The 21,636-nt window shown below is 30.9% G+C and overlaps 1 protein-coding gene across 1 annotated transcript in view; it reads right to left on the minus strand.

Moving 5' to 3' along the window:
* The window catches only part of LOC125066114, a 95,106-nt gene that overhangs the window by 69,613 nt on the left and 3,857 nt on the right, over positions 1 to 21,636 (minus strand). Inside the window, exons 2-3 of the mRNA XM_047674032.1 lie at positions 2,379 to 4,768; positions 1,951 to 2,087 (exon numbers count right to left, since the gene is read on the minus strand). Coding sequence (XP_047529988.1) covers positions 1,951 to 2,087; positions 2,379 to 4,768 — 2,527 coding nt within the window. The remainder of the gene's footprint in view (positions 1 to 1,950; positions 2,088 to 2,378; positions 4,769 to 21,636) is intronic.

A 21,636-nucleotide genomic window follows, 5' to 3' on the forward strand; every position in this document is an offset into this window, starting at 1 on the left:
CTTGAAATGTTGTCTGTTTAGCGTATAGCTATTGTTTATTCAATTGTTTCTTGACTTGAAAAAAATAAATTAAATGTATGACGGATTTAAAACTGAGTTAACAGATACTGTACTGTCAATATGATTACGTGGTCTAGATGCATATTTCTCGGAACACACTAATTTAATTTAAATACTACGCTGTCGAACTTTACGTAACATTTAACCGTCTATTTTTATGATAGCTGGAATATGTGTATGTTTTACGTACTATTTTGACCGTTAATTAACATTTCGTTTCGGATTTTTTTTGTAGTTTTTTTGTTTGTAAATATTTAAATAATTATTTTATTTTAATATTTTCTATGAATTAAAATTATGACACCACACAAAAACAGGTACATTAAAGAAAAACGTTCACATGAGGAACTGCTTTACGTTATCTGCTCATTTGACATTGAACTGTAGTTTTTAACACTTCACTGGCATAGGTCACATTTTCCTTTGATAAAAATGCGGTATGCGGTTAACCTTAGGGACGGAGGGGAACCATTGATTTTTCGTGTAGTACGATGACGTCACGACCGCGACAGTGTGGCGCAGACGGCGCGCGCCGGCTCGCGTCTCACCGGCGACTGCCGAGCCAACTCAACTACAGTAACTTCGCTAGACGGGCAAGAGGAAATGCCAGTTGCCATGCGGTCCTCCTCGTGTCACTTCTCTAGCGACCTTTTGCATTGATTTGTGCAGGCCCAGCTGATTAAAGGAAACAAACAGCAGCGCCTCTAATTTACTGTTATTATTTATAGAAAAATAATCGACTTATTATTTCATTATAAATAACAGAATCATTATATCCTAATATTACTTTGTAAATATTCAAGTTTTTCCTTTTATAAAGTAACGATATATATACAGCGGTATATAGCGAGAGAATTAACACAATTGTTTATGTCTCGAGATATAAACAATTCCATACGTTCAAAAAGAAAAGTCTCACTCAAACACGTCATTATAATAACTAAGTTCATGACATTGCAAAACCAGTTTTTTTACCATCGTGACTTTTTTGATAAGTTAATTTCCCTTTTTTTGCTTTTACTATGAAAATTCATGGAATCCTCAATAAATAAAATTAGCTTAAAAATGCAAACAATTCGTGAGAAATAGAATTGGTAGTCTGTGTCTTTGTGTTGGTGGTGTTATCACTGTGTGTATGAATGTCAATAAACTCATTATAATTAACGTTAGGTTCTATTTAGCTATGCAATGTTTTAATTGTCTTGCAATAGGTATCTACTATAGGTATTCATTGTAGCTTATTTACTTTTTGCTCATTTTTATATCAAAAATATAAGTCTGTATTATTATAATGCTAAATAAACTTATCTGCCGTTTTGTTTTCATTTATCGCCGAGATTGAAACCTTACCTTTATACTATTAAGTTCGTTTCTTCTTATAAAGTTGCTCAAGACATAAAAATGGATTAATATATAATATATGAATCCATTTTTATGTCTTGAGGCAATAAAATATCTTGTTTTATATTTAATTACAACTTTTAGTATTAAATTTTGTCATCCAAATTTAATTTATTATGAATTTGCTGTTTATTGAACTCTCGATTCGGATAAAACTTCATATACTTGGGCGATGATGGAACGTATATTGCGAATATTAACTATTCATACTACTCTTCTTCATTCATTAACTATTCATACTTTTTGTGACACCTCAAATATAACTGTTCATAAAAAAGAAGAAATTTCTTCATATTAAGATATTGCTCTTTAAAAAATACAGGCGCTCCAAACGTGACAAAAATAACTACATAATCGAAAAAAAACTATTTCTTAGTTACTAATTGTATTTTAGAAGGGTGTTCTCGTGCACACGTATAATTAATATCGAGATAATTACTTGCTTAATCATGGAGAAGCGCATAAGATTTATTTTAAATATAAACTTACGTAGCAAAGGGAAGCGGCTGTTGGAGTGTTTTCCTAAAGGAGTGCTGGTCGCGCTGATGTCACTTTGAGAACTGTGCAAGCTGCTTTTTCCACTGCCATTGGCTGATCCTAGTTCCATTCGCATTCGTATATGGCGACTGAAAGAAATATACATATTTGGTACTATTAAGCGTTTTATGACGTTAATGAGTTCCGTTTAAAATTCATGACAAATATTTGCGAAATATAAATGCAATCTTTTTTCTTGCTCTATCTATTACGACATAGGATGGAACAGGGCAAATTGAGTATCTGGAAGTGTTTTCCTACTTCCAGACTCCGGAACCATAAAAACTCAATAATAAATAACTTTTTATCGGCCTAATTTGGGGTTTGAACCCAGGACCTCGGAATAAAAAAAATATAAATAGAAAATATAACATAATTACCTTTTAGGCTTCGTATTGTTATTTGATGATTTTGAGCTTAGCATTCTGGTTACACTACATGAAGTTTGCGACCGTTGTAATGTAAACGAACAATCTACCTTTGATTTAATATCTTTAAACGATTTCGTCTTGTAATCAATTTTAGTATCAATAGAGTTTTTCTTCGAGAAATTGTCGCGTCTTTCTGGCTTTTTCACGGATTTTGGACTATTCTGTACACTATTAGTTACCTCAGTCTTTCGACTGGCCAACATAGTTTTTAATTTACTAGGTACGTCCCGCTTAGGCATTTTATACTTCTTTAATGTGAAACTTCTTTTCTCTTCTTTGCCTTTTTCAATACATCTAACATCTTTAACGCTATTAAGAGAATTTCTTTTGCTTGTATTTTTTGGGGTTTCATCGTCATCAACAACATGAGATATATCAGAGTTTTGTTTTTCTAATACGTCCTCTACAGGCGTGAAGCATGTCTTAATCTTGCCACATCCAGAACTTTTTTGGCTGCATTCTGAATGAGTAGATGTCGTTGAATCAGGTGACATGTCGTTTATAACATTTAAGAAAACAGGTGAGGCACGCTGATTCTCAAAGTCTGTGTAAACTCCACTTGATTCCATACAAGAATCTTCACTTCTATTTACTATTAAAGGAGCATTTCCATTCTTATTTTTTCCACCGTAAAGAGCTCCATCAATAACTTGTGCTCTCCGATCGCCGCGTTGCATATGTTCATCTAAACCATCCGCGTCGCTTTCCGTAAAGAAATCGGAATCTGTCATTGGATCGACTCTTCTCGGTACAGGCACATTTTGCCAGTCCATTTCAATAGCGTCTTCCCTTGGTCCAATATTATGTTCGGCACTTCTACTTACTGGTCGTGACATTTCCCCATCACCTTGATAACCATCCAAACTAGTAATACTAGTTATGCTTGTTATAAAACTATTAGACACTTTCGAAGTTTCCATAGACTTATCATTTTTACTGTCTGAATAGGTTTGTGAATCGTGTAGAGTTGAAGCAGAAAACTGTGAATACGTGCTGATTTCGCCATTCAAGTCAGAACTATCGAGTGGTAAATCTTCGGGCGAAGGAGTTTGATCTATTCGATTCGATGCCAAAATATTCCCGTGTTTACAATCCAAAGGAATATCTAAGTTAACAGTTGTATCAGCAATGGAACTAGCTGGCTCCAAAATGCTTCCGTGAATGGATGGTAAAAATTCTTCCTCAACTAGATTAGATGCACAATCTTCTTTACATATATTAATATCATCTTTAACAGAATTAATATCTTGCTCGGATGATTCTTCAACGGAATAACAAAATGCTTTGAAATTACCTTCTTCACTTATAATGGGGTCCATAGCATCCAAAGTTGCTATCGGCGCAAAAGATTCTCTTAATTTGTTGCATTTGTTACTTATATTTTCAAAACCATCATTTTGTATGGTAGATGCTGCCGAGTTACTGTCGGTTCGATCAGTGGAAGGAGTATCTCCATTATCTGGAGATGCCTTGTACTCATTATTATCACAAAATATCGGTAAACCTTCAACTGTTGGGGAAAATGCGTTTTCTAAATAACATATATCGTCCATTTGATCTGGTGTAAGAATACCTAAACTATCGTCCAATGAATTCTCTTCGTTATTTCTGCTTAGTGAGTTATCGTTCGGGCTTAAGTTCGTTTCGTAGGTTCGAGAATGTATATGAGATTTAAGTTGTAAACAAAGATCTGACCTGGATTGAGTGCAAAACGGTTTTTTAGGAATAAAATTAAATTCTTTTTCACATGAGTATTCAAATTCCTTCATTGGCTTATCATCAAAATTTAGAACATTTGGTAATCTTTCCAAGCTTTTATTAGCCAAATTGGTGATTCTGCTTGAGTTTTGAGAATTGGATTCAAAGCTTTCATCTAATCCTTTTGAGCTCCACGAATCTGGCCTCATTTGCTTCGAAGATGTTGAGGGATTTGTTTGTAGGTCAAATAACAAACTATACGGTCCAGATTCATCTCCGTCTTTATCATCAACCAAATGTTGAGTTATATCGTTAATAAGCCCTTTAGTCATTTTGTCAACGTTACGCTCTTGCTTTCTGGATATTTCATTTAATTTTTCTCGTAAATCCAAAATACGAGGATTCTTTTCAACCACCTTTTCCGTGCTAAAACTCATTTTTGGTATTAATGAAGTGTACGGTTTAAAGTATAACTTTTCTTTTACTTCATTATTTCCTTTTGATTCTGAAGTTAAGATTTTTTCAGAATTTTCTCTATTTTTAATATCACTGTACTGTAGGGTTCTGATTTTAGGAGGCTCGCTTGAATAAATACTGCGAAGACTTAACGATCTTGATTTTCCATGTCTATCGATAGGTATCTGAAACACAAGAAAAATAACACATTAAATACGAATTCACGAATATTTATACATGTACTTATTTAAAGAGTTATGTCATTGAATGTAGACTATGGAAAAAATAGTGGCCTTGCAAAAGTTGTATATCGAGTGTTTAGTTAAACACTGATTTCTCTCTTTGTGTCATCATTGATTTGACATTCGAAAGAAGACACAGGATTGTTTAACTAATCGCCCATTAAACAGCATTTATAAGTAAAGATAGAGGTATGTTTTTATAGACTTGTTGCAAGAACGGTACGGTCCAATCTAATTAATTCATCATGCGTTAAATAGGTAGATTGTTGGTGTATAAGATTACAATATAATGTTTTATACAAAGTATTCTACATTTACACACAAGAATTTCAAATGGGGAATTATTTGTTCTTGTAACAACATCGATAGTAATAAATTGATCTAACAATTAATTTATAATCGTTTCTTGTAGTCGCTGTGTTAATTATTCGCACTTCATATAGATAAGCTGAATTATTACACGTATTACTTTGTATTTTAAAATTGAGCATTTTTTATTAAATAATAACGTACTAAATTATAGACTTGAACTAATATGTATCGTACTACGGTTCGTAGATCCGTCATGGGTGGAGATTTTAAAGAATTGCGCGTTAACAACAAAGGTATCGGTTTATATTTTAGTCGTATATCGTTATAATAATAACCAGTGTTCGCGAAGTGGTAAATATTCGACCATAACAATAATTGGGGATTTGAGTAAAATTTGAATGTTACGGACATATATTATTCTACTCTTATTTTTTTATCGATAACACTAAAGCTCGACAGTAATAAACAAATAAAAACAGAGAATAAAATTGGAAAAAAAAATTGTCTTTGCCTATTATTATATAGGCTATTATTTATATTTATAATTATACGTCTCTAATCTATTCTAATGGAGATCAATTAACTTTGTAATTTTCAAAAATTAATTGATATATACGTAACAAAAAATATCAAAATAGTCCATAATCTTTTCCTGTCAATCACGTATGAATTATGAAAACACTGTAACTTGCGAAAAAAAATACTAATTGAGTAATTATTTTTTTAGTAAATTCGTTTAAGTAATTGTGGCGATTGCCTTTCTCAGTATCGTTTAATTATAATTAATTAAAACCCAAGATTTTTTTAAATATATTTATCTATACACATGTTTTTCGTTTCTATAAGTGAATTTTTCATTCCGTTTTGTAATATACATATGTATCTCAGCTTGACTTTTCCATTGTATGTCAATATGCCTATGTATGTCGTATGGAAGTAATATGATCTCAGTAATGGAAAGTTTAATGAAACTATAGCTAGTAATTTCAAACATCAGAACTCTCACGAATGTATTAACTTGTTATAGAATCGGTATAGGCGGAGAGCAGAGATAACAAATATTAAAGTATTTCCAAATCCAAAATATTATCACAGACTCCCCCAGTGAAGATCCATTTCTCTTCTCATCTCCTCTCTTTATCATCTTTGGTAAATTCCATGACGTGTGCGCATACATAATTTAAGGAGTTTTTTACTTAACATTGAATGTCTGTGATATTAAAAAAAATATATAGATATCATTAATAATATAAAATAATTAAAAAAAAATTGGCAAGATGTATTAGAGCGCAAAGTCACGAATGGATATAATAATCGGAAATGTTTTTCAATTATTTTCTCAACGGCGTAAACTTCTCAGCCTGATTGCTCCAGTGGCTCACTTACACTCATTAGAACATACGGATCCGCACCCGTACGCACTTGTTTCGAGTAACGAACTGTGTTGCTAGTTGTCATTACCACTAATTTGACATATAAATAAAATAAAAAATAAATGCGTTTCATCACTTTAAAAAATCACGGACAGTGGTAATTTTTTTCCTATAAATACCGGTAGTATAAGAAATTAATAATTCTAATACTAACTTAATCTATACAAACCACTTCCTATTACGTCAATGTACAGCAATCCAAGGGATCAAAGATTTTGTATCTGTTACATTTATAATTACTCGCAACCTTCAAACCGGAACATAACAAAACTATAAAAAAATACCTTTTTTTATTGTAATAATGTTGTCTGCCTAAGGTTAAAAATTTGGTAATTATTTTAATATACTTTTTTGATTATATCGATTTTTATTTTAATCGATATGGTTACTAGCTTAAAGATACAATGAATATTGCTTCTGTCGACCATCACGGATATTCGAATATTTAGCAACCTCGAACCTCTTGTTTCCGTAAAACAAGGCAAATGTTTTGAAAGTAGCAACAGATTGCGAACGTGAAATACGGACAGACGTCGTGGCACTAATGAGCACGAATCAAACCAGGTTATGAGTATCGTGATCATTTGTTACAAAAAATTGTGATACAAGAATTTCCGACGATGTTTACTTCGAAAATATGGATCACATACATCTTAAAGTTATGAGAATTTTTTAAAATAAAAAAAAAATGCCAAGCGTTGGCTATTTGTGACATTTTCCGATTTAGCACAGTTACAATAATATCATTATTTTATTGATTAAACAATTCAGTACTTTTTTGTCCTCGTGATTGTCAACTGATATTCATTTGGTAATAAGACAGGCGCTTTACTATAACGAAAAAAAATGTAAAAGTAAAAAACACATTGTTCAAAAAATGCACGAATTATGCACATCACGGTCTAATTTCGACCACTGTGCGAAAACTATATCATTTATAAATTCAGACTTCCTACACAATACTAGCACTGTTTTATCTGTTATGTATAAATATGCTTAATTAATAAATGAACGCAGTAATTTTTCGAGGCATTATATTATTGTCTATGATAGGATTTATCTGTTTAATAGTACGGCCTCTGGCGTACATGTGAATAGGGTTTAACATTAAATGTGTACAAATATTAATAGCTTACAGAAGAAAATTCTTTAAAATATGCCATTTTAACATACATAATAATTTTTTTGTACCATAGAATGTATACAATATTGAAATTATTATTAGGCAGAGCTAGTAAGCTGATAGCTAAATTAATTGCAAAAGTTATGTATGTACCTACATTTTAGTTCGTACACCCTCCAATCAATGAATAGACAAACCTTAGATTTACATATTCCATGTGATTTGCTCATAGATATGTTATATTATATATAACACACAGTTCTCTATTTAAATCCACTTTTAATTTTAGTTCCAAAGTTCCGACAAACCGCCGACATTCAAAACGCTATTTTTTCGCGAATCCTTAATGAATATCACAGAGTTTTCGAGATCTCGACCGATGATATCACGTCAATTCAATGTCAAAATTGTTTATTTGGTTACTCCTCTTGCAATTGAAATAGACTATAGAATAATCAATTGACGGAAATATAGAAAATGTTTAAATAGTTTTTAATCTAAGTAATTTTATTTTATAAGATTAACATTCTGAAAACTTTATACCTACTTATTAATAAATCTGTTTATGTTTAGATACTGTATATGCTTAATTTAAAATTTAAATATGAATATCATATTTCTTGTGTATTTAATATATCACATTACGGCAGAAGGTCATCGTGGTAAACTTCTTATCTAGATTAAATCACTATTAAAGACAAGATAGTTACATACACTTTTAGTATGTTTTGAGTTTCTAAATATTGTACAACGCTTACATACATTAGAAACTACAAAACCAATCGTACTATGTACTGTCATAGATTATTAATTTAAAGTTAATAAATAAATTCATATTAATTGAAGATTAAAATCTGAGCACCATTGAGTTTCATCGTTTCGTGCACTGTTGCGAAGAGAAACATAGTGTGGGAACTAGCATGTGTCGTATGAAATTATATCACGTTTGTATCCATCAAAACATTAGAAGAGATGATGGAATAGGCTCCAAAACTATTTTTTTTTTATAAGAGAAAACACAACACAACACAACTAAAGACGCATTGTAAGCGTTGTTTCGCGGGCGTAATATGATATCTCCCTTTTTGGCAACAATGACTTAACATTCAAACGAAGAAGATAATAAAACAGCATTGTTTAACTAATCACCCTTTAAAATATTTATATATAAAGTTGTAAGAATCTATATTAATAAAATATCATTCCAATAAAAATAAACTGTTTTGCCATTTGAACTTAATAACGTATCGGTAATGAACTCACTCTAATACGTAACTGAATGCAATCACGGAAATCTGACATTAAGTTTTTCAATCCTAGAAACATAATCAAGATATAATTCAAAGTCATTTCAAACGTGATATTTTAAATATGAATTGTAGAAACTTTAATTTCAATGAATACAGCCACAATGAGGTTTCTTATATGGCAACAAATTAATTACTCGCTTACACATAAGCTAAATAAGGTTATGTGTAGTTTTTCTTAAAAGATATATGTAGTCCACGTTTATATACGGAAATTGAATTCTTGACATTGTCGTGATTACGTTACAGCGTACTGATGAATGCTAATAAAGGTACGATTCGTTTCAATTGTGTATGAAATATCTATTAATAGCCAGATAAATTACGTACGTAGTTAACAGGTTTAAGAGTTAAGTATGAGTAGGTACGTAAAGTATGTACGTACGTTAGTCAATACAATTTTTTAATTAATGTAGTCTTTTAAGAAATAGGAATTTATCGTTAAAAAATTTGGCCGTCACAGGACGTCAAACGTGAATCATTGAAAGGATATTGAAATAATTTATAATTGATTAAATATAGACTAAAAATTATTTGAACTTGGTGAGCTAGACACTCGCCAAAAGTCATTTTACTAATGTACGTGTACTTGTGTAGGCAACATTTGCACAGTATTTTTTTCGATCAGTTCTAATCTTTGGCAGTCTAGACATATAAATAATCAAACAAATCATATAGCATAGCTTACACTTACACACTTATGTATACACGAGGGAGCAGAGTTTATAATATAGTAATCACTGTGCAACGATTTTAAGACATTTATTTCATTGTATCTTATTTTTTTTACCGCAATAACTTTTTGCAAGCAAAACACAAGATAACATTTTTTTAAAGCCTTATGTATAATTTATAGTAATTAAAAATAACAATTGAATCATACTTTCATTTTTGTTTAACGTTGCTTCAATAATACAGCGACAAGTACCTACCGCAGTGTTCCTAATACAAATTCACGTCCATTTGAATAATTGATAAGGAAATACAAATATCGAATTTGAACGTTTTCCAAATTTTTTTTGTAAGTTGTTGTAAGACATTCATTACAAGACATTCAAGATACATAGCTAAATATATTACCCACCAAACTGCAAAATCAATTTATAGGCGGTATGATCTTCTTTATAGTGTTATCTGAAAATCTCATGATATTTAAATCAGTTTTACTTACAGCACTATATTTTGCAGTTATATTGCCTACGAATTAAAAAATGAATTATACATATATTCAATTATGTATTTAATAACGTAATCGATTCTATCAATCTAACTTGTTATTATATGATATCGATATCTCTACAGAATCGAATATTGTAAGTAACGATTTTTAATCGCGTGCTTATTCTATAAATCTGTCGACTGTCAAAAGGTTCTGTCAGCTGTCACATAGTCTTAGATTTGTTGTACCTTGTAAATCATATCATTGTTATTTCGTAACGCGTAATGCGTTAACTATGTAAATAAATATAAGATCAATAATTATATACATTATGCAAGGAACGTCTTATTATAATGCAACTACATTTCAAAGCGTTTGCTTCATGTTTAATTGAATATTGTAAAACAATTCATAATCCCTAAGAAAGAGAAACATAGAAAAAAACATTTAGGTAGTTTTTTTAACCTGTCGCTAGTCGAAGTTTACTATGTAATTCACGCGTTACTAAGTCAAATAAAACAGTCGTATAGCTACTTATATACTTATGTATATCAATGAGAAAATAATCCATATCTATACTAATATTATAAATGTGAAAGTATATCTGTCTTTTACTCCTTCACGGTCAAACCACTGAATCGAATTTAATCGAATTTAGTATCAGCAAGCTTGAACCCAATGAAGGACTTTTTTGTGGCCTAATACTTGACGACTAATCCCTAAAACTAGTATGTAATATTTGAACATCATCTACTAATTGACAGTACGGTAATCACAGCGTTGCTCTCGAGTATTAGGCAGATAAATAACGTATCTTTGACAGTAATTTTCAATTTGATATTTATATAATAATATATTTGCATTCTTATCTTATCTCTTGCGCAGACCACTGATGCATAATAGCCAATAGGTCACAACACAAAATTGTTGCACAAAAATGATTAGTTCGCTTTATTCATAGTTCTTATCAGTTAGTTTGTTTGGCGCTTATGACGTTGTCTGATAAGACACGAAGTAAACGTTTGTAGGTGAATGTCTATTTGTTAACGATATTATCATATCGCACCTTTAAATACAAACCATTACTGAACGAAAATATATATCATAAAATTGACAGTTTCACGCGTATAATATTAAGTACATATACTGAGTACTTCGAAACGTATTTTGATGATTAAGATTTAAATAATTTTCATAAACATTGACCCAAAATGGTTCGGTAGGAACAACACGTGTATCTTAACCGAAGATAGCTTGGTTCTAGTTTCGACTACCACTAAATTTTCTATTTATTTGCTTTTAGTTCAAAATGTGCTCAGTGGGGAATAAAATATCTAAGACCTGCATAATATATCTAAGTTCGGTCACGTGTTTATCCATTATAACGAGGTGGAGCAGCGTGGTAGAACCAGATCCAAAACTTTCTTCTACTAAGGACTTTGGTCAAAAGTTGGATATTACTGTGTAATTATTAACTTTACTAAATACTTAGTAGGCTTTAGGTTTCAGGTGCTATATACAAATAAGTAACCTATGTCCTTTCTTGGGGTTCAAGATTGCTTCATATAATTTTTTATCAAATTCGATTCAGTCTTTTTTCTATAAAATCGTAACAGATAGTTACTTTCGTGCTTATAATATTAGTATAGATACAGTACGGGTTGACTTTAAAAGTGCGATATATCTTAACTGCGTACGTGCCTTATTTTAATGGTATGACTGGAACTATTTCATACATCTATAAATTAATTATAAAATAAAGACGTTATTTACTTTTATTGTTGACATTGTAATTAAACATAAAACTATATTTATCAGAATTATCAACTTTAACGATACGATTTAATTTTACGAAGATAAAGTATAAATTTTTTATGGTTAAAAATATAAATAATTAATTATATGATACTAAATATATAATAAAAAAAATCACACGAGAAGACCTTTATTAAGCGCGCATTTGGCCTCAGAATTAATGTGAAAAGGTCAGCATTACAAGTAGGTAATAATAAAAAAAAAAACCTGTTCCAGTTTTGTTGATTCGGTCCGAGCATTCAAGCGCCATGATAAAGGAATTCTTGTGATAAGATATTTTCAACATAAAGTTCTACCTATTCTATAATTTGAAATATGTGTGTACAACTTATAAAAAAATGGATAATTTTAAGTAAATTCACGATCATTTAATTAAAGTAATATTTAGATTTATATATTACATAACACTTTGTTAGGTACTTATAATCTATAAATATTTTCTATTATATATATTACCTAAATCAAATAAAGCAACTATAAACCTGTAAAATGTCTATTATATGTGATAATTTTAAATGTAGGTTACTAATGAACAGGTTATTTAGAACAATAGACTACTTATTTAATTTTCCTAATTATATATTTAATTTATTACGCATTATGTAAACAATAGAGTTACAAAAATTATACGTAATAGAAAAACTAAGTAGAACAATGTTAAAATATTATGATATAAATGCTTTTTCATATTGTACTAGTATTTGTTAATTTCTAGGCAGGATATATATACATATAAATCTAATTGTAATCAAAATGGCGGAAAAGAGTACTGATTGAGTTTTTGCCGGTTTTTTTTCGGTAGAATCTACTTTCCGAACCGGTTGTAGCTTTACATTTAATTCAACACTGTAATAACGATTCAAAGGTACTACTTGAATGAAATAATATTTTGTTTTTGATAATAATAGTCAGGTTGAAAAAGTAATATAAACGGAAAGAGCATCTCGAAATCCATGTTTACTTAAAACTAGTAAGATTATAACGAATCTACGGAATAATTTACCAACAGTTCAAATGTCACGACTATATAATTCCTTCCAAAATAAATATTATACTCTCTTTATAATTTAATGATAATTTTTTGCTCACTTTAGTATTTGTGTTTCAATTTAATCTTGAAGTGTTATTTGAATACAATTATAGTGCACGTAGTGTTCTCCAGTAATAAGGGGTACATTTGAACATTGTCGTTTATAACTTCAATTATTGTGTTTTATGTGTACATCTGTCGAAGACCCTTTTAACATAAATAAATATATAAATTGTTTTATTTAAGTAAAGTTGTAGATGAACCACATAATACACTATACTTTACTAAGAGTTGAACTTATTATCAATAAATATTTTTTTACGCAAGGCTTGATCCTAGCTTCAACTTGGTTTGATGATAAAAGATCTAAACCACAATCGTATAACTTTATTTATTATTTATTTATATTTATAACTTTCATAGTAATGAAAAAAAAATATTAAAACAACAACAAGAGCTGAAATGGCTCCTGATGGAAATTAAACTTATATTTATAAGGTAGATAAAAGAAGGGCTAATTCTACTCAGTTATAACGGTTACGATCTGTTCCCTATACTATTTCTTATAAAAATAAACCTCAGCTAAATCGTAACTGAGGGCTAATTCTACTAATTTATAGCGTTGACGATAAGTTCCCGGATTCCGATCCAACTTTAACCGAAAGGAAACTGTATCGTTGTTAGTAGAATATGATTTAATTATTTGAGTACCGGCAACGAATACATTTCGATTCGATGGCGATAAAGTAACATTTTTTTACTAAAATAGTAACGAAGTTTCCGTGAGCTTCGTTTATAATAATGTGTGTATAATTCATCTCGTACTCGGCAGTGGAGGAAAAAGGAAAGCTGCAACTAATATGTTATGTCCCTTGTGCCTGTAGCTATACTAGCTCACTCACCTTTCAAACTAGAACACAATTTAGTTAGTTTTGGTGTTTGCTAGTGAAATATCTGATGAGCGGGTAGTACCAACCTAAACTTGCACATATCCTCTCCACAAAGTAAAAGTCTTACGAAGATTCATAAACGAATATGATATCTCCGATGTGTCTCTTTATATTACTCCTAAGTCCTAGTACCCAATATTTTGGATAACAAATATTGTAAGAAAATTTAAGACGCGGGTTGAAATCATTATCTTATTTATATATCAAACATTTTTTAATACACCTTAACGAGGGTACAGTCGTTTTATAATAACCCTTCAAATAAACTTTCTCCATACGAGTACGCCCATGTATAATGAATCAAAACTGCTTGTGGAGTTTTGATTCATTATGATCCAGAAAGTAAAGTTATCAGCGAATGGAAATGTGCATTCTACCGAGAACCGACAAGAAGTCACTGTTATTCTCAAATTAAATCCAATTAAACTTATGCCCTGTATAAGACTCAAAAGATACGTTTTACGCTTTTATTATAGATATATATTCTTGTATTGTGTAATAAATCTAGTCTGAATTGGCAAAGTTACAAACTGCGGAACCTTATTAAAGAAACGTACATTCGAATAGTACGTACACTGAAGTATACTCTAATTCATCTTGTAAATTATCAAGGGCACGGTAGGGATGCTTACATTTACTCCGCAGCGGCGAACAATTTACATTGACTGGTGATGTAACCGACGGATGATATTAATGTTCTTAACCAATCATGAGCAATCTACTATGCGATAAAATTATTCGGATGGAATGATCACGTTTTCATATCTATCTATATTAACAAATTAGATGGCTTTTGAAATGCTTAACCGAAAAATCTACTAAACCAATAAATATAAAACTTTCCTAGAAGACGCAGCGCATTTCGGAAAAGGTTTTAGACAATTATTATTTTTTTATTATTATCATTTACAATTTTTTATTATATTCGCCCGGTTTAAATTTAGAGTTTTTAGCTTGATTTTCGTGATTGAATTCTTTTAAATTAAAAACATTCTATTTACTAACAAAGCAAATCTGTAGTATGTATTCCAAATTTGAATTTTAAGCTGATGTAGATAACTAATAATAAATCTTAGAATGATAGAAAGTATTTCAATTGAAAATAAGGAAGTTGTCGCATTATTATTGTTATTGTTAACACGAATTGTTTGAGTTATTCTCTAATCGTTGCGATCAATTTGCACATTCTCGTAATGACCAGAATATTATTTCAAAAATAAGCGTCTTGGGCATTCTTATTGATGCAGAGGTCAAGTTTTTTTTTTTTTAATTCTTATTTATCTGTCTATACATGCTTCAAGGTGAAATCAATAAATTGGTTTTAATTCTCTCCTCATTGGTATTAGCACGATAGCTTATCCTGCTTATAAGATACGTACACGTAAAACATACTTTATTAAAGTAGTCTCTTACAAGGTCTTTCAAATCGTTATTATATAAAATGAGTTAAATCTAAAGTTATCAATTTGGAATGTACTTAATGATGTTAACAATTACTAATCTGATGTGACTTATGGTATTAGGGACCAAATTGCGAGAAAAAAAAATTAAGTAGAGTGTTGAGTTTGGAGGTACGGATAGTGTCGGTTTGAGGGATGAGTGAGCCAGTGTAACTACTGGCACAAGAAACATAATATATTAGTTCAAAAGTTTCATGGCGCATTGGCGATGTAAGGAATGGTTAATATTTCTTACAACGCCAGTGCCGGTTTGCACGTCCACCTACCTATAACATAAAAAAAAACATTCGAATAAGAATGAATATCTCAACAGCCGAAATTGTCCAGTGGGTAGAACAAGTGAATCTTAGCCGAAAATTTGAAGCACCAGTACGTTATTGTATGCTTAGTGCTTACAAATGCATCTCGTGTCTGGTAAAGGAAATCGTCACAACGAAACCTACATCTATCCACATGAAATTCTGTTAGATGTTTATTTTCTGACTAGCTGGAGTAGCGTGTGGGAAAAAGGGTCTTAAAGGAGACGTTGGCCAAGCTATGGAACAATTACAAGCTATTACTTTACTAATAAATAAGAACAATAGTTTATTTGTTACAAGTACATGAATATATGGATTGCTTTATGGTAGATTATCTATGGATAAATTGTCAGAGATAGGTATCGTTTTAGACTCATTTAGTTTCTTGGTAGTTACAAATCGCTTACCAGCTTTCATACCTTTACCTCGAAACCCAAACATATATACTTTGTATTGCTGTGTGCTGGTTGGAATGGTGATTCAAAGCACAAGGGTAATAACATATTAGATGCCGCAGTTACTGTTAGAGTTGCATTGATGATGTAAAAAGTGAGGAGACCATTAACTTGAGTTTTTTTTCAGGTAGTTGGAGCAAGTTACTGATACGATGTATTATGTTTGTTTTTTCTCTGTTCATCAATCCCGTAAAACTACTGAACGTATCGGTATGAGACTTATGGCCAATCAACACGGAACCGTGGAATGGTTATAGGCTATTAATTTTTTTTTAATTCCGTTGATCCTTCTCCCTCTTTTTCGTTTAATGCCCAGCGAAGCGGGGTGGTGACAGATAGCTTTAAAAAAGTTACAAGCATTTAAAAATACCATCAGACTTATTCAGTTAAGATTGATTAAAAAAAACTTTAAATTATTTTGACAAAAAAATCTGTATTAATTAGGCAACAATAATTGTTAGGAAAGTTAAATTCAGATTCACTGCAGTCTAACGTCGTATTTCACAATCACAAAAGTCAAGAGATGTTACGTTGATGAAACTCTTTACATAATATATGCAGAAACTGTATTGTTTGTTTTATTAATTATATAAATATGTATATCTAAACTGTTATCTTGAGATTAATAGACACTATCAATTTTAAACTAGAAACTAGTTACTGTTTTAATAACAGGAAGAATATAGAAAATTGCATATCAAAGTAATTAAACTGTGTTTTCGTGAGAACTTTCAATAAACCAATGAATAAAAGTTATCTAGCCGTTAGATGACTCCCGAAGTATTCAGACTTTAAGATCGTGCGAAAAAATCGCTAACGTTGTAGGTGAGTGGAACAATGAAGTCTATGCCTGAGAGAAAATACGAAAACGTTGGCACAGTATTTAGGTAGAGGACTACTTTAGATGCCGTCACGATTAACAATGCCTCGCTCAGGCATTGTTTTTGTACGTGTGACCTCATATGTTATATTATAACTAAAAATATCTTTAAATCTAATATTGTTGTTCTAGTGCCTTGCATGTAGGGTAAAAGCGAAATTTAGGGTTAGAAGCCTAAGTATGAAAAGTGGATTTCGTCAGGATTTTCGTAGCCGCAGGAGAAAAGTTGCTTGTCTTACTAATCTGTGACGCAAAAAGTACGTCAAGTGGCAGGACGGTCCTTTGCCTGATCTCTTATCGGTATTGGCATCTGAGAATGTGACAATATAGTGGTCTCATGTTCGATCACAAATGTATGCACAATAATATCTCCTGCACAAATAACCAGCCTCTGTGTAGCACGGTCGTCGAGCTTACAGGAAGAAAATCATTCTCTCAAGTCTTACAAAATCTTTAAATTAAGCACGTGTCTATCATTATGACATGATGATGACAAACCCCGTTAAACGAAACTTTCGTAAATATATCCTTAAATGTACATTTTCTCACGTGTATAAGTATAAATTCAAATAATTGTACCATTTCATTACAGTACGAGGAATGCACCGATCAATATTCAATTATTCAAAGAAATGAATTGATATTAAAAATAAATTCAATTATACGGTAAAAGTAGGCGAAACGAAATCGAAACGCTTTACAATTCTGCCTGTGTTTTGAATAGTCGAAAGGATTACGAAGTGAAATCACGCGAGTTTCTCGAATTAATGATTGGAAGAGCAGTTGCTGTTTGCAAAGTCAATGGCAGCCATCAGTGTGACATTCGCACACATGCTATTTTCTCCCGTAGCAAAGACTATATTTTGTTTTTTCATTGTATCACATTTATGGTATAGGTTATTTTTAATATCACAACTGTTGGAATAAAAAACAGCGAGAAAGCTATGAACTATGATTCTATAACCATAGAATTCGTACTGTCGGAATTTCACAAGATATAATTTGGTTATGCATATATCAACTTCATATGAAAGCAACAAAAATATACCTATGTTTGTATATTTTTTAATAATTTATTAATGAAATAATCGTTTTAACAAGCATATTTTATAATTGGTTTAATTTTATGACGTTTTAGCAGCTTCGTTGATTTAGTGGCTAATTTGTACAACTGCTGTTCCAAGCTGCAGAGTCGCAGCAGCAATCTAGAGTTAGGAAGTTGACCGCGTTTCACTCCCATGTCAGATTGTCGGTATACTTTATCAGTCAAATTCAAAATATACTTTATTCAAATAGGCTTTAACAAGCACATTTGAATCTTCATTTTACAAACGATATTAAGTGAAGGTACCACCGATTCGGAGTGTATATTCCACCGTGAAAAACCGACAAGAAACTAAGTAGTTACTCTTTTTCAACATTTAATATACAAAGTTATGTTAGCCAAATACGATTGTATATGTGTTTAATAGATCCTGCCTGGAAGTCAACAATTTTGACTCCACGCCTTTCTATAATCTATATAATCCTGAAGTGAGGTAACAGTGAGTGCATCAGTGCTTGTGGCTGAGATGTCTTAATCAATATATCGATAAGTAAACTAAAAGATGCTCGACTACAATCAATACAACTGTATTCACTGTGTTAAATGTATTTGAATGCTTACAACAATTTAAGAGCGATTACGTAAGTTACAGTAACAAAAATTATCAGTGTCATTTGGAATATAATTAGGCATTCTGACTCGCAACAATGGATTTTTAAATGAAATAGTAACAATAGCTTAAGCATATGATATTTTTAAAGATATTTTACAATGATAGAGGCCTTAACTGGTACTAAATTGCGTCTTGAAACTTAAGTTGTAGCAAGTAATTCTTATACTTTTAAATTCCGTCTTTCTTTATTTTTTTCCAAAATTATCAATAATTTGAGGAGTGTGTCATTTTTGCTTGTAACACTTATATCTACACGTGTTCTTCGTGCCTTTGTTGTATCTTTCTACTATTTTCATTGAGTTTGATATTCATACATGGTTCTAATCCAAGCTATTCACAATGAAACAAAATTGGATAAAAAATTCAAATCCCTTCGTTGGTTTTTATTCTGTGTGGTTTCTTTATTGTTGAGTGCCCTTAGTCTTTGTTGAAGAGGTTTGTTATGATCTTAGAAGGATTTCATAGTTAAGGATAGTTTGGATGGTATTCGTTGAGCCTGTCCATGATGAGTTCAAATTCAGATGAGTAAAAGCAAGGCCCTAGGGTATGTTGGTTTGGCTTTAAAAGTTTCCAAATATAATTTTATATCGGGTATCATTATAAATCATAACAGTCTGTAAATGTCCCACCGTTAGACAAATACCAACTTTGCTCTCGCGAAGGTTTGAAGTTCTTTCCAGCATATTGGTTACACGCAAAATTTATTTCAATGCGGATTGGTGGCTACAAATGCAGTAGAAATTTATTATAATGCTATAATATATATAATACTTAAATTTCGTAGTAACAAGAACACTAATAACATTAATAAGTGAGAAATAGCTATTTAAAAAAAGTATACCGATATCTATATTACTTAATATTTTGCAATCGCAGGATATGGGCATAAAGCGAAATATTGCGTTAACCGCAATCATTCGAGTAAAACGAATTAGTTTATTTGATTTAGCGTATAATAAGTTACATCGGTATTTTTAATATAAACTATTTGCAAGTAATTTTATCGCAAAAGTAAAATGAAATACAAAATAACTATCCTTATAAAATTAAAACTATTAAAGAAAAAATAATTTGGATGGACTCTGCGAGGTATGCCGTATGACAATACATACAAGGGACGAAGTGAGGATATAAATAGAGATAGATTTTAATTAAAGAAAAATATACCTTTCGCCCAATAAATAAATACGCATACAGATTAAAAATTACAGACAACACTATTTTATCTGTTTTTAATTTCATACAAACGACAATGGATTAAGTCTTTGTTTGTTCAATTATTTTTATACCATAAATATCAATGTTCATTCAATTTAGGAAGGAAGACGAACACATTACCCAGATATGGGAAGGTAAATAGATAATGGTAAGTGGCGACTTTCGCTTGCAAGTGTAAACCACTTTTAACAATTAAAAATAATTGAATGAATGATTGAATGATGTATTTTTAAATAGCTGCCAAATATATTTTCAGCATTGTGCCCGGTATCTGAAGTACATTATCGGTAGTTTATCTTTGATCTAACGCCATTGATTTGATAACTTACAGATTGCGTTTCTAGATACTCAATTGTCTGCTAACAAGAGACAGAATACTCGCTGTATCTAGTGTCAACTAACTTTTTAAAATGTAATTCAGTTCATTTGTTAAATCTATTTACCGTTTTATTTGGTTAAACAAAAAAAACTAAGATATAGAAAAACACTGTTGATTCTAGATATTTCTTGATTCTAGACACTGGCGTTGTCGATTTTTTTCGAACATTAATGATGTCGTTGCTAAAAAAATTAAATGATTAAAACTTATTTTCCTTAAAAAAAATTAATGCTAATATGCTACTTACAGACTAATGCTATATATATATATATATATATATATACTAATATTATATATGTGAATGTAACTGATAATGTTGGTCTTCTGTCTGTTGGTCTTTGACGGCTAGACCACTGAATCGAATTTAATGAAATTAGATATGAAGCAAGCTTGAACTCCAAAGAAGGAGAAAGGCTTTATGTGCCTAACACCTGACAATTAATTACTACAACGCAAACGTAGCTGCGGGCGACAACTAGTTCGTAATAAATCGAGTCAAACTACGCAGATATTATATAGATGATGCTAGTAAATTAAATAAAACAAAGTTATTTATTTATATATCTTCCATAGTTGACAAAATTATCTGAATAATAAATCATTAATCATGACAATGGGTAGATAAAAAAAAATTAAGTCAACATTTGATCGATCCTTTGAGCGTACAAAAGAGATTAAAAGGATATTTCACAAAGAGTTTAATAAAAAAAAAAGATCAATGAAAATTAGGAAATTATAAATCATATTAAAAAAATATAAGAAGTCGTTGAGATAACGCTGAAGACATAAGTAGTTAGTATAATAAAGTATATATATCTACATAGTTTAAACAGTTAGTATCAGTATATTTATTTACCTCATGTTAACTGCTGTCGTGATAATTTAAATTGTCTTCAAATATTTAGAGTCACATTTAAAAATAGGTTTTATAGATATATAAATGAACGCTCGGTCACACAGAAATGAATAGTCTAGTTTGCCATTTACAGCATCGAACATGTTCGACCTGTTTATTTCCAATCCATATGTATTATGATGCACGGATAAAATCGAGTATGTAGTGTAGGCATTTAAAAAAAAAAAGTTTCCTTAAAATATTTATGTAAAAAAGAACTTTTTGACGGCCATCGTTGAGAGTCGATACGTAATTACACTCAATGATCCAGTCACGATTTTTCCTGATAGCGTTAAAAGGAGAATTGATTTTCGGACTCTAGTTCGAGGCAATAAGATCCAGTTTGACAAAACCACATAATAATTTTGTGGAAAAGTT

Source organism: Vanessa atalanta, chromosome 9 (genome assembly GCF_905147765.1).
Source record: "Vanessa atalanta chromosome 9, ilVanAtal1.2, whole genome shotgun sequence".
Taxonomy (NCBI): Eukaryota; Metazoa; Arthropoda; class Insecta; order Lepidoptera; family Nymphalidae; genus Vanessa; species Vanessa atalanta.